This window comes from Chlamydotis macqueenii, chromosome 2 (genome assembly GCF_036417535.1).
Source record: "Chlamydotis macqueenii isolate bChlMac1 chromosome 2, bChlMac1.mat, whole genome shotgun sequence".
Classification (NCBI taxonomy): Eukaryota; Metazoa; Chordata; class Aves; order Otidiformes; family Otididae; genus Chlamydotis; species Chlamydotis macqueenii.
In genome coordinates this window covers 133,564,650-133,578,802 of record NC_141557.1, presented here as the reverse complement: position 1 = coordinate 133,578,802, position 14,153 = coordinate 133,564,650, and the positions used below count along the sequence as shown (strand labels likewise).

The 14,153-nt window shown below is 42.4% G+C and overlaps 1 protein-coding gene across 1 annotated transcript; it reads left to right on the top strand.

The window, feature by feature from the left end:
• The first annotated feature begins 9,275 nt into the window (after positions 1 to 9,275).
• On the top strand, positions 9,276 to 12,664 carry LOC104483509 (fatty acid-binding protein, adipocyte). Its single transcript, XM_010125305.2, has 4 exons — positions 9,276 to 9,407; positions 10,648 to 10,820; positions 11,041 to 11,142; positions 12,433 to 12,664. Exons 1-4 carry the CDS (start codon positions 9,335 to 9,337, stop codon positions 12,481 to 12,483), a joined length of 399 nt encoding a protein of 132 aa, XP_010123607.1. The 5' UTR covers positions 9,276 to 9,334; the 3' UTR covers positions 12,484 to 12,664.
• The last annotated feature ends 1,489 nt before the right edge of the window (positions 12,665 to 14,153 follow it).

Sequence of the window (14,153 nt, the reverse complement as noted above, 5' to 3'; positions counted from 1 at the left end):
CATAGTCAATAACTGGAAACTGGACGAACAACACTGCAACACAAACAGGAAAATATTTTCTTCTTCCAAGCCCATTTCTATACAACAGGACTAGATGTTCATGAAACAATTAATATCCCTGGCTTAGGATTTGCCACCCAGGGAGTCATTCTCAATAGCTGAAAGGAGCATTACTGCCGTTCACTTCTTCTGCTCTTGATGCTGATGACTATATTCATGCCACTTTTATAGGCAGGGGAAGAACCTGAGGTGCTGCAACTGCAGGGGGCTTTTTCACAGAAGCTTTATAGACACCAAGGAGGGGACAGTCATACCTTAATTGCTTTGAGCAGTTTGAAGGAGCAATAAGCCAGGCAGTAAGTTATAAATGACAGAAGCAATTTCCAAATACTTCAATGTAATTCCAGCAAGTTAGTATTGGCTTGCCAAAAGTTCATGTTAATAAAACTAACGCAGAAGGTACTGTTAGAAGAGGGATGTGTACAATCTAAAGCCATATCAGATCATAAAAGCAATTAAGTTATGTTCAGCTTAAATAATTTGGCAGCAAGACTAAAATGATATGAGAGAATGAGGAAGCCACACCTGCAGGGGCTGAGGAAGAAATAACATCTGTCAAAAAGAGCATGTGTCTACCCTCATGCTATGCTTGCTGCCTAGTTCCTTCAATTCTTGCATAGGAAGATGTGCTGAGGTCCTCTTGTGTACACTGCATTGGCAGTAGCTCCACCAGGCATCTCATGACCCCAAAACTATGTATGAAGAGCCCCTGTTAAGGCAGCATAAACTGCTGTACCATCCTCATGGAGCAAACACCCCATCAAGTGTTTGCAACAACCCTCTTGAAGAAGAACAGCAGAGCTCAGAGTAGTTGAAAAAAAAATCAGAAGCTCTGAAATAAAGGCAGCCAAGATAGCAGGCCCTTGCTGTAGGGAAAAGAAGGCAGCAATGCTTCTGCAAACAGCTTCGTGTTCCTCAGACTTCCAGTCAGCTCAGAGGGATGCTGTGGCTCTAACTCCTGCATGGTGCTTCCACGAATCAACGTCACACCAGCATTACAACAGCCAGCATGTCAATACAAATAGCTGGTGTTAGTGTCAGGACAAGGCTTCCAGGTCTGTTTATTTCTTCACAATGTTCTAATAGTTAAAAAGAAGCAATCTGAGCAGTTACAAGCCAAAGCAGCATTTTGGTCTTTAATAGTTTGAGGAGTTTGGGAAGATGTTGAGATAGGTAGAAACTCTCTTTAAAGCGCAAGGAAGGTAAATCAATGAAACAGCTACCAGCACTGAGAAGGACAACTGAAGATGTTCATTTTTCCTGGAAGACCATGTTGTCTCGACTGGAGACACACAACTTCCCATGCCTGCCAGCTGTGATGAGATCCTCCAGAGGGGAAAAAGTAGGCAGAAGAGGATTTTAAAGTAATTTTTAGGCTGCAGGGTCCAGTTTAGGGTTCAACTAGGTGTCATTATTTTCACTAGCAGCTTTAGAGACTCTGCGTATGTCAAAACTAAGGCTTGGCTACAGCTAGGGATTTGGGCACCGAAAGACATAGGGACATACCTTGCCCACATCTGCTGAAGATGCCTGCTGGGAGTGGTGCAGCATAGGATGGCAAACTCTGTCCTCCCTGTGCAAGCTGCCCTGCACCTCCAGCCCCCCTGCAGCATCCTGAGCAAGGAGCTGGTTTACTACCTGACATTAAGCAATGCATTTTGTAAGCACTCCCTGATTGGAGCTGTGAGTTTTTACATGCCAAACATGAGCAACATTGATTTGTTTCTGGCAAGACAGCTCTCCAGAGCAGGAAATGCAGGAGTAATAGATCGCTTTAGAAAACCCTTTGCATTTCTTTCCTCAGAGATCCTTTGGATTCCTAACCTACTTTATCCAGTACAAGATGAAATGGGATGAGATGAAATGAGATGGCTGTGACAGTGAAATTCAGCGGCGATGCTGCAGAAGAGGCAGCTGTGAGAGGCCGCTGGACTGCGTGAGGTGTGTGGCTGGGCAGCAGCTGGTGGCCTCTGCAAACCAGCTCCTTCTCCTTCCCTCCGGCTCCCAGCGCCCGGGGGCAGCAGGCAGCTGCAGAGCACTGGAGAGAGCCGGGAGAGATGCCAGCTCACACAGCCAGCCACTACTCAATCACACACAGAGGGAGAGGGCTGTGTTTGGTAAGGCTCCGTCTCTGAACTCGGGGCATTTCATGCTCAGTTTTTTTTTTTTCTTTCCTTTCTTTTACGTGGAGCAATAGGTCTTTGAATGCGGTCCAAAGGCATCTGTAATAACAGAGAGCTTTCTGGCAAACACAAGAGGAGAACTCCCAAAGTTTCAGAGCAAGCTGTCAGATTAAAGCATTGCTAGCAATAAACCGTGACATGCCGAATGAGGAGATGCAGAAACAAGGAGGAAAAGTACATGTATATTTACTCAAAGTGCAGGTTTAGCAAAGCTTATATGTGTTATACAGGGTCTTTTTAGTCTTATTGAAATAGTGTTTCTTACACTTTGTTCTTTCTTCAGCTTTCTGAGAAAGAAGGGAAATTCTGGGAATGTTTATGCTTCACAAGAAGGCAACTGTAAAGAGAAGGACAACCACTGATAAGAGTAGTTTAAACTTACAAGGTATTACATGTTACCAAAATGCGCTAGTCTGTCATATTTATTTGAAGATTTTTCCTCAGCTTGCTAAAAAATATCTAGCAAGAATTGAACAAAAAATCCCCAAACAGTGGAAGGATTCTAAATGCGTGGAGATAAGACAGAAGCTCTGTGCAGGTGGTATCTTATGAGCTGCACTAACAAGGCCAAACTGGAATGGAGTCCTATCGGGCAGTCCCAAAGCAGATCTAACCAACGGTCTCATCGCTTTGATCGGATGGATGCTTCAGGAAATGGTTTCAGCTGGATGATCTGGGATAATTCAGAAGAGCATCTGGGGAAGGACTACAAAGGAATTTTTCAGAAAGGTATTAGCAAGTCTTCAACTTGCTAGAAAAGTGCTTTGGGAAACAGATTACTTTCTTCATTTGCAAGTCTGCCGCAATATCTAAATCTAGAGATAATTTTGGGGATAAAGAAGTAAGAAAATAAAAGCATCATTTCTGGGGAGGAGGACAGTGAGAGGGAGAACAGGTAGGATTTACATGCTTTGAGGCAAGTCCAGGGAAATGAAGTCCATGGACAAGACCAAGTGGGAGTCAAAGAAAGGCTGACTTAGTTGGACAAATTTGAGCATCAGAAACTTTAGACAACTTAAAACTTGTTCTTTAGACAAGTTTACTTGTAGTAGTAGACAACTACCATTTCGGGTAGGTAGTTAGAAACATGAAACATCTGCAATGCCTACATTATAGCCAGCAAAATAAGATCTTCTCTTGTACAAACATTCAGAACCCATTAAGTTAGATTCATCATTAATCTCACTATGGCATTTGATGAATACAGTACGTCTGTGGTAGAGCTCTGACATTTGGAATATTCTTATACAGAATTATATTCTGGAAGCCTATTACCTGCATGCCTGTAGGAGCTAGGAGATGAGCATCTCATCTCATCACAATTGAAAGAAAACTGATTTGCAAATACTCCTCCTTCTCTATTTTTCTAATATTCCTTTTGCCTCACTCCCTGCAATTCATAGCATTGTTTGATGGGATTCACACTGCTAGCTGACTTGCTCCAACATATACATGTTAGAGCAGTGTATAAGAAGTCAGTGTTTTCCTCAGGAATAGCAGTCATCTTGCCATGAGCCACAAAAGTTTGAGAGCACACATTATCATCATGCCATCTGCTGAGGAAAGCCAGACTCTGAGCTGTCAACACCACTCTCACAAGAACCCAGCAAAGGTTCCAAAGGTGCCATTCCTTCCAGCCATATCTACATTTTTTCTCCTTCTTTAAAGCAAATTCAGGAAATGTAATCACGCATATTTTAGTTGCAAGTTAATGATCTCAACCACCAGGTTTTGTTCTGGATTTGATCTTTCTAGCCTCACAGTTATGAGATTTCATTTCTCTTCCTAGTATCACCACAAACTTAGCTTATTGTTTTAGAAATACCTTTTAGATGTTTCAGTTTTCATACTCCTACTTTCAGGTACTGGAAGCCTATTTAAGTACATGGAGTACTAACTGGTTGGTCTGAAGTCCAGGAGGAAATGTAAGAACTCAGAATCACTAAAAGTAAAAATCAAGTGCTGGGGCCTACCAACCTGTGGTCTCCATGTGCCACAGCCCAGCAATGTAACTGGGTAGAGTGGTGCCAGTAGCCATTCAAGGAAAAAAACAGGTTTGTTGTTGCTGCTGGCAAAATTTGATTTCTTCAACAAAAGTGCCCTGAGTCCTGAGTGAGGCCTGAAGCCACAGCCATGAGTGTTTGGGGAGCATCAGTTCACTGGTGGGGACTATTCTGCTGAGCAGATGAAAAAGGACCTGCTTGTGTCTCCTGCTCACCTCCTTCCCCAGGCGAGAGACAAAAGGCACTGAAAACCAATTGGCCTCTTGAACTTTCAAACCAAGTATTTTGTAAAGTCTGTGTGTTACACCATGACCACTGAAGCTGTAGTTATACCTTCTCCTGGCTAAGCAGAAGTCTAAGGCAATTCATGTGTCTCAAACATTAATCAGAAAGGAAAGTAGCAAGCTGGCGAGCAGAGACGACCATGCCTTTACCCGTCCCTGTCTGCTCTCCAGCATTAGTTCACCCTTCTTGAAGTTACCCTGGAGCCTTAGAATTACAGTATCCAGCCTGACAAGTGTTATGAAAACCCTTGCTTGGTCTAAGTTACGTGAGTACCTGATGGTGTGACATGGTCACTCCTTCCTGCTGTGAGAGAGCTCCTGCAGTCCATCTTCTCAATTGATGTTACTGTGCCTGAACAGGAAGCTTGCAGTGAATGATGCCACTGTTCCTTCCCTGCTTAGGGGAAAATCCCTGTTTTTAATAACTTTCCCAAAAATATGTATTGTTTCTTACTATAGACATTGCTATCTGTGCCACCAATAACCCCACATAGAGGCCATGTTCCTTTTAAGAAAGCTTTCACCAGAAGTCAGGGTAAACAGGTTAATAAGCTGCTATGGCATGAGGTGCAGAACTGAGCACAGGTGTCTTTTTACATTTTTTGTTCCAGTTTTTGATTCCAGTAGCAGAACTATGCTGTGTAAGCCCAATACGCTGCTGCTCGTTAGTAGTCACCAGTTCAATAGCAATAGCAGCTGAAGGAGTTGTACACCGTTGCCCGTGGTGGAGGAGTTGCAGGAAGAAGCATTTATTTAAGCGGTGTTGCTAATAGTCATAACTGTGATCTGCTAATTCATGATTTCACATTTGAGAGTAAGCTATATTTTTACTTTCAAGTCCATACATATCTGAAGTACTAGGAAAACTTTGGCACAATCCTTTGTTAAAAGCTGTCCTAAGTGATGGATCTCGACTATGGGATAAGCATCCTGTTTCTTACACGTTCTAGTGGAAGCAGTGTCTTTCCTCCTGCACGCCTGAAAGAGCGATAGGGAGGTTACCATAGTGCTAATTTTTGTAACAAGCCGTTAATCTCAAGTCAATCTTCACCATTGGTCTGACTCACAGGGCAAGAGTTAACCCACCATCACCACCTTCCCATCCACCGATCTCTCCTGCACAGCTGCTGCTTTGCTATTCCACTTCTGCACCTCCTGCATCAGGAGCCATCCTCAAAGGTTGCAGCACCCCAAAACCACGTTGCAGACAGCGTAACGTTGTTTGCAGACTTCAGCTACATCAGCTCATACTAGGATTAAGACATGGGGTTTTCCCTCAGCAATTAATTTACTTTGCCAGCATTTCCTCACTATGCTGGACCCTCACCAGCTTGCCTTCCTTTCTTTACCTCTTACCTGCTGTGGTTTCTTCAAAATCCTCTCTTATTTTGAAGGATGTTTCTACACTTTTGAAGATGCCCTTGCTTTTGATGGTATTAGATCCCATCAGTGCTGATGACCACAAGGCTGTTGAGCCAGGCTGCCCAGTTCTTGCTGGCAAGACACTTCTACAAGCAACACAAATCCCAGGTTTGCCTAAGATTCCAGGCTTAGAAGCCCCACTGACTTCTTCACGACCATTAAGTACTCCACTCTATATCAGCAGGACTGTATGACTGGAGGCCTTTGTCCCACAGAGCTGGCAGGAATTTGTGTTAGATGACATCAATGCCACAAGCTTATCTCTTGTCATTGGAAGTCTCTCCCAAGGGAAGGGAGGCCATGGGTAGGACACTTCCCAAGTGAGAGCCATGAGCCTGCTCCCAGATAGCTACTTGTTTGAAGTAAACAAGGCAACCCACAGTCTGGCTTTCTCCTTGCATTTTTGAGTCATCATGTTTGCAGGATATCTACAAATAGCTCAGATTCACTTTAAATAGGTGCAAGTAATTAACTGCCTAGGGAGGGTGCACTTGTCTGCTCCAAACAGATTTACATGGAACAGGTACTTCACCTTTCTCCCAAAAACCTCTTCAAGCAGCCCAGGCACTGCAGGCAGCTATTAACACCAAAGGAAGGCCAATCCCCCTCTCTCAGGCTGTAATTTTGAATATAAAAGCCCTGTTTCCCCTCCAAAGAAATGAATGTTAATTGTAGTCAGCCACGCACAGAGCAGTTCCCAAAAAGCAGGAAAGGTAAGTACAGAAACCAAGTTCAGCCAGATCACATCCTTTCCATCTAAGGCACTGCGGCAATCCTCACCTGATGCTTTCAAATACTCACTATATATTTGCCAGTCATGAGTTTTCAGGTTCCTACAAATTTCTTACACATGGTGTAGTGTTTCTCAAGCCAATAATCCCAAGTAAAAACAATCAAGATAGTGACACAACCTTGAGGGTCCCTCAGAGTTGCTTTTTAAAGAGGACCTGAGCATGTGATACTCTGAGAAAACTGATCAGGAAAAGCATCAGCAACTTCAACAATTAGAATATTATTTTATTTATTTTGTGATCAGACCAAAGTCAGTAAATGTGCAAAAACTAAAAAAAAAAAAAAAAAAAAAGAATAGACCAAACCTAAGAGTAGCTATTCTAGAAAAAAAAAAAAAAAGGCAAAAAAAAAAGGCAGAAAATAATATTTTTTTTCCCTGAAGTTTGCAGTATCAAAGGCACAAGAGGGTAACAAATTATGTATGTACAGACATATTCAGCCCTGGAAGCAATGCAGGCTGGAGACAGCCTGGCTAGGGAGAAGCTCTGCAGAAAAGTTCCTCAGGGTCCTGGTGGGTAGTGAGCTGAGCCCTGTCAGCAGAAAGGCCAAAAACATATCCTGGGCTGTATGAACAAGAGCACAGCTGCTAGGTTGATGGAAGTGATTATTCCCCTTTCCTCAGCACTCGTTAGACTGTATCTAGAACACTGCACCCAGATTTGGAGTGAGTTCAGGACAGGGGCCCCAGGATGCTCAGGGGGCTGGAGCACTTGCCTTGTGAGGAGAGGCTGTGAGACTGGGGTGGTCCACCCTGGTTAAGAGCTGGCTTTGGGGGTACGCATAGCAGCCCCAACACCTATAGGGAAGTGTCTGAGGAACTGGAGTCAGGCTCTTTGCAGTGGTGAATAATGGGAGGATGAGAGTCTATGGGTAGAAGGTGAAAGAAGAGAGTTTCAGACTGGAGATAAGGAGACTCTTTTCCATGGGGGAGTACAGTTGGGGAGGGGTGCATGTTGCCCAGGGAGGTTGTGCTCTCTCCATCCTCGGAGGTTTCCAGGCCCTGACAGGGCATGGTCCTGAGCAGCCTGGTCTGAGCTCAGAGGTAACCCTGCCTGAGTGGGAGGCTGTGGAGACCTTCTGACCTCCCTTCCCATCCTCATTTCCCTCCAATCTTACAATCCTATATAAATAATTTTTCTACAACATTGTTACTTATAAAATCATCAAGTAGGAAATATGTGGACCAACATATTTGATGCCTAACAGCCAGCAGAGTATTTCCATAAAGGAAATCCACCTAAAGAGAATATCAGGGACTGGAGTCTGCACTTACTAGCTGCTTTTTGCCATTGGGATAACATGTTACAGCCAGAAGGAAAGCCCAAGAAATTGCTTCACTGCTTTCTGATACAGTCTTTTGTGATCTAAACTATAACAGGGCTTAGGGGATCAGTCAAGGTGGACCTCATTATGTCAGTCCTGTACACACCTTTCCTCAAACAGATTACTATCTGAGCAGTGCAAATAGAAAATAAATTCAGTTTCTAGGGACCTTTGGTGGGTTGATACTAGAGCCTAGTTTTATGCCGTAACTAGTCATAATGCTAGTCATTGGGACTTCTTTCTTCAGAAGACACACAAGCAAAATGATTCTCAGAATAGTTTGGGTTGGAAAGGACCTTTAAAGGTCATCTGGTCCAATCCCCCTGTAAGGAGCAGGGACATCTCCAACTAGATCAGGTTGCTCAGAGCCCCATCCAACCTGGCCTTGAATGTTTCCAGGGATGGGGCATCCACCAGCTCTCTGGGCAACCTGTTCCAGTGTTTCACCACCCTCATTGTAAAAAATGTCTTCCATATATCTAGTCTGAATCTACCCTCTTTCAGTTTAAAATCATTACTCCTTATCCTATTGAGATGACAGAGAAAGGAGGAGAGAAATAATTTGTTTTGACACTTTGCTTTTCACAGAGGCCTATGTCCCCTCTCCATCACATAAAAGCAGAATACAGACCTATTGGTCAGTCGATTCAGGTGGTACAATGATAAGGAGATCCTAATCAAGGAAGCAGCTTTATTGCCTTAGCCTTCTACAGCCCCCAGCACTCTCTCTTTCTGCCCCAAATCCACTTCTTCCACTAGTTCTGTGCCGCTCTCAAGAAAATCTTTGACTGTGGTGGTGCAGAAGGCAAATTACATTATCCCAACAAGCCTTTCAGATCTTACAGTCTAGGAATTTAGCTGTGTCCCTGTGGTATGGTGGACTGAACTGAAATAAAAGCATATGGGAGAGAATATAGCCCTCTGTGGGTTGAGCCTACCTTTTTCTTCTCAAAGACAATATGGTTTAATTACTTGCCTTTAAGGCAGAGTGTTCTTGTATGACAAAAATAATTAAATAAAATCAAGATGGTGATCTTTGTGCTAGTAAGGACATATGAATAATAACACTATGACCTACTGGCAAAGGAGGGGTAGGGGAGGAAGGAAAACACTGGGCACTGGGACTCCCTCTTCATTGGTCATCCTAAAGCATCATGTGGCCAAGGCTCCTTTTTAAAGATAACTCCTGATCTCTTGGAGCTCATACTATCCTCCTGTCCTGCATTTCTGCTTGATCCTGTGGAAGACTTCTATCTAGCCTGGCAAAATGTGTGACCAGTTTGTGGGCACCTGGAAGCTCCTTTCTAGTGAAAACTTTGAGGACTATATGAAAGAGCTGGGTGAGAATTGTTATTTGGAGTTGTATCTGGGACAGAGAAGGAATGCTGAATTTGAAGTTTGTTCCTTACTTGCTTTTTCTGGCTATGCTGTTTACCAAGAGCTTTTTAGTTCAACTATTTAGATTAGATGGTCTTAAACTGGAAAATGTGGCTGTTTGAATTAACGGTGTCAAATTCCTATAACATAGAAAAACTTTGATTAGGAGGAATATTTTCAGGTAAACCAAGTCTATGCATGCCTACTTAGTAGTGCTATAAATGGAAGTAAAACACCTCACTGCAATGTTTTTTTTGTGGATTTGGTTTTATCCGTTGGAGATATAAAGCAGTGTAATGCTAGAATGCAGCAAGCTTCTCTATGTCTAAAAGCAACACACCTAAACTTCTTTATATTGCTACTGGACTAGAAGACTGATTAATTGTCATGGCTATTACAGTGAATGAAACTCTGGAGCTGCCTCCAGTGAATGTTAGCAAAGAAAATTACAGGGATTCATGCGGATACTTGCAAAATATTTGAGGGATAACACTCTTCTTTAAAGGTGTAGACTTCTTGCTTAGAATTAAAGCTGGGTTTTAAAAGGTTTCCACATTCTTGTAGTGTGGGGGAAATATGGGGTGACATGCACTGATTGCATCAATACATGCTAAAAAGCTGGGAGGTTTTTGGGGATTAGGGGTAAAGTATTCACTGAGACTTGTGCAGCTTTCAGTGAGACTCTTGCACTCTTAATCTTTACCCCACATTTTACTCAGGACATAACCATTGCCAGCTATTTCTTAATCATTTCCTTTTATTCAGCCTAGCCACTGCCTAATATAAGAAGTGGTTTGATTTTTTTTTTGCTTGTTTGTTTTTGTGGCTTGGAAACTGTCATATGTTTCTGCTTGCTTACTTTTAGATACAGTTATCATACAAGTTGGTGTGTAAATCATTGTCGTTATTTCGAACAAGTGTATGTGCAAATATGTGGCATTAAAATCTTGTTTCAGTCTTCAAAAAATTGCCTTTTCTATTCTGACAATGACAGAGCGGAGAATTTCCTTACACGTCATCCCACCTGGCTTGGTCTATAACCACACCAGCTAGTGAGATGTTACAAAGGAACCTCTGCAATATAGAACTAACAAAAAATTCAGAAAGCAATAGGGAAATCAGCACTGAATTTTTTTTCCCAACAAATAGGATAAACACAGTGAGTAAAGTAAACAATTTCATAGTGCCCTGTTTTATTTACAGGTGTGGGGTTTGCTACCAGGAAAATGGTTGGTGTGGCCAAGCCCAATGTAACTATCAGTATCAATGGTGATGTGATAACCATCAAAACAGAAAGTACTTTTAAAAATACAGAGATCTCTTTCAAGCTGGGTGAAGAGTTTGACGAGACTACAGCAGATGACAGAAAAACAAAGGTGAGTCCAAAAATGGCACTTTCCTAATACACCTCTCAAAAGGGATGTGGGAGCAGGAGACAGAGTTCTGATTTTGACATCCAGTGTAGAAACGCTGCCTCCAAAGGTAAGAGTGCTATGGCTGCTTCGTGCGTCAGTACTATTTGGACATGGAGACAATCTTGTTCTCAACTTAGAGCACCCTGATGAAATGGCCATGCTTTACTTTTTTCTTTGGCAGAGTGTCATAACTTTGGACAACGGCGTACTGAACCAGGTGCAGAAGTGGGATGGAAAAGAGACTATCATAAAGAGAAAAATAGTGGACGGGAACCTGGTGCTGGTGAGTTCCTTTTTGTTACTTAATTGCTGAATTCATTGTGCAGAATTCTTGTTAGATTCAAATGCAGGGAATGAAAGCAATTGAAAGGACTCTGTGCACCTGGCGAGAAGTCTTCCTGGATGAGTCTGGAGTATATATTAAAATTGAAATGGTGTTAAACTTGTGGAATGGTATGGAGATGCCTGTACTCCATTCAGAGCAAGACATGGTTAGGAAAGATTAAGGAGAAAAAAAAAACAATATCCCCTTGAGGGAAATTTTTATATATCAGAATATTTAAGTCCTGGATGGTGTAGAGGAGGCATTAGCAAAATCCATGTTACGTGCGTCCATTCTGTGCTGATGCAAAATGCTCCTGTTCATCTCCAGAGACTTGACAGCAACCTGTGGGAACCATCCTACGGATCACGAACAACTGTGTCAATAATATGATGTTATAGCCAAACCTCTATCTGAACTCTGTTGATTGGTCTTATCTGGTCAGAGAGTGTTGTGCTGGACTTGGTGCCAGCGAGGCCACCTGCAGTCTGGGGCTCCCCAGCGCTGCTCTCCACTTTTAGGACATACACTTTGAAGAATCTGGGAGGAGACTAAACATGTGTTCATAAAAGCCAGCTGAGGTTCCTACATGCTACAAAATGATGCACATACATGAAATTCCTTAAGAGTTCTGCCCTCCCCTAGAGAAAAATTAAATGTCCATAAATTTAATATTTAAATTTCTTTGGATAAAGACCAGAGGAGAACAAGTAGAAATAGTTTTTAATAACAGCTTCATTAAGAAAGGTTGAAGAAAACAGAGTTTTATCTAACAGAAAAATAGATGAGGACAGAGCCTGACATTCAGAGGCTGACACCAGCAGCTGCACGTCTGAAAGCTGTGTAGGACTCTGTGTGCATGTGTGAGTGTGTGCTGTGCACACATGTGCGAAGAAGAGAAGCCACAGCTGCAAAAAAAAAACCCTAATGCCCACCTCCAGATTCCTATTACGCTCCATAGAAGTCCTAGGAGCCTTCTTCAGAGGTTTTTTAAGAGGAGATTAGAAGTCTCCTGGAGGTGGCTGGAACAATCCTTTGATGTTTTTTCAGTCCTGTGCTTCTTTGAAATATTTCAGACTTCTGTTTCTGAAGCTCTCAAACTTGAGTTTCACTGTTTTCGCAACTGGTTTTAAAGGAGGAGAAATGCAATATTTTTCTTAGTGGGTCCCAATGGATAAGTAATTCTCTACTTTCTATCTAACAAACATTAGTGAGAGTTAAAAGCTGATTTAATTTGTCTTTTTTTTCTAGGAATGCACCATGAATAATGTTACCTCCAAAAGAGTTTATGAAAAAGCATGAGGAAGCCATCTTCACACAGGACTAATGCTTAAAGCTGTAGAAAAGCAACTTAACCAAAGGATAAAAACTCCACAAATCCATTTTAAAGAGAACTGTACTTTTTACAGAGATACCCCAAACCAGTTACATGAGCATGTCTAATTTGTTGTGGCTACTCAATAAAATGTTCAGCTTTCTACAACCCCTGCTAGTGCTGAAGTTTGTCAGAACGGGGTTGGGGAGGTGGGGGCGGGATGCAACACGGGGATGGGCGCTGTGTGGGAAAGCATCCTGTGAGAGCTAGCACTGCACTTGGTAACTGTGACCCATCTCACTGCAGAAAGAGGATCGGAGATGATCCAGTGAGTGACACTTGCTGTGTGTGACAGTGATAGATGCAGATCTGGACACAAAACATCCTATGGTGAGCTCTACATGTGGGCTACCCACTGCAAGGGGAATAAATGGGGCTGCTTCCCTCTGGCTTCGAGTGAGGGATGTTGTCCCTGGGGCAGGGAGGACGGTGATTACTGTGGATGCCCAACGCTGGCTTCCAACATGAGCAGGGAACCAGGCACCTCCTTCTCACACAAATGCCGACAATTTTAAACCCAGGGATCATCTGAAGCAGCTTGATCTTGTCCTCTTCTACCTGAAGTGTGAAATTACAGCTGCTGTAGCTCTCAGCTGTGATTGTTTAGTTAATATCTCTTTCCTTAACATCTCTTTTTGTCCTAGAATAGACAAAAAGCCTTGAATTAAGAATCATAGCTTAAAAAATACTCTCAGGCTTACTAAAAGCCTATAAAAGTTTGTTCATGGTACAAACTCCTTCATTTCCTAGATCTGGTTTCTACTAGCTCATTAAATCAGATCAGCCTTGGGAACACAAGCTTTGCATACCGTGTTTTTCAACTGTTCTTATTCTCAAACTACCATCTTCTACTGCCCTTAGGTCTGGCTTGCTATTTCAAAACTTTATGTCCACAGAAGCCCTGATTTCTACACCTGGGAGGACTCAAACTGAGGACAAAAAAAAAAGAAAAAAAAAGAAAAAGAGAAATCTAGGGAAAACCTAAACAAGAAGAGTCTGAAAAGGTGTGAAGTAACCACAAAACAGGGAAATGAGCATATCTCCAACTTGGCAATTAAGATCTGTGAACCAAATTCCACATATTCCTGACATTCCTGAGGTCAGCTGCCAGCAGCAGAGACCTCAGACACTTGAACTTTCCTCTGCATGACTCAGACTGTTCCCAAGTTTTTGCACTATTAATACAGTGGGAGAGGGGAAGAGAAAAGGAAGGGCTTCTACCCTCTGGATGAGCTAAGGAGTCATTTAAGAGCAGTTCCAAAAGACTATCAGTAAATTCTGCAGAAAATGTTACGAAAGCCGTGAACAAAGAGCTCCTCTGTTTTTACTTTGGCTTCATCAGTTGTGAAATCTCGTCACCTGAAAGAGCAGAGGTTGTATAGGGGAAGCAAGTGTGCTTCAGAGTATCCCATACATACAATGCTAAATCTACTTAGCACTTAACAGAAAATAAAATTATTTACAAAAGCCAGGATAAAACTACAGTTTAGTGTCAGAAAATCTAGATGGAAGAGATTATCAAAAGAAGCAGCAGCACTGAATTAAACAAGATATATATAGATATTAAAAATCAGCCCATAGTTAAATATATCCCATG

Coding starts and splice junctions, on each gene's coding strand:
- LOC104483509 (XM_010125305.2), top strand. CDS start 9,335: ATGTGTGACCAGTTTGTGGGCACCTGGAAGCTCCTTTCTAGTGAAAAC. Junction 9,408..10,647: donor GGACTATATGAAAGAGCTGG/GTGAGAATTGTT, acceptor TTTTATTTACAG/GTGTGGGGTTTGCTACCAGG. Junction 10,821..11,040: donor CAGATGACAGAAAAACAAAG/GTGAGTCCAAAA, acceptor TTTCTTTGGCAG/AGTGTCATAACTTTGGACAA.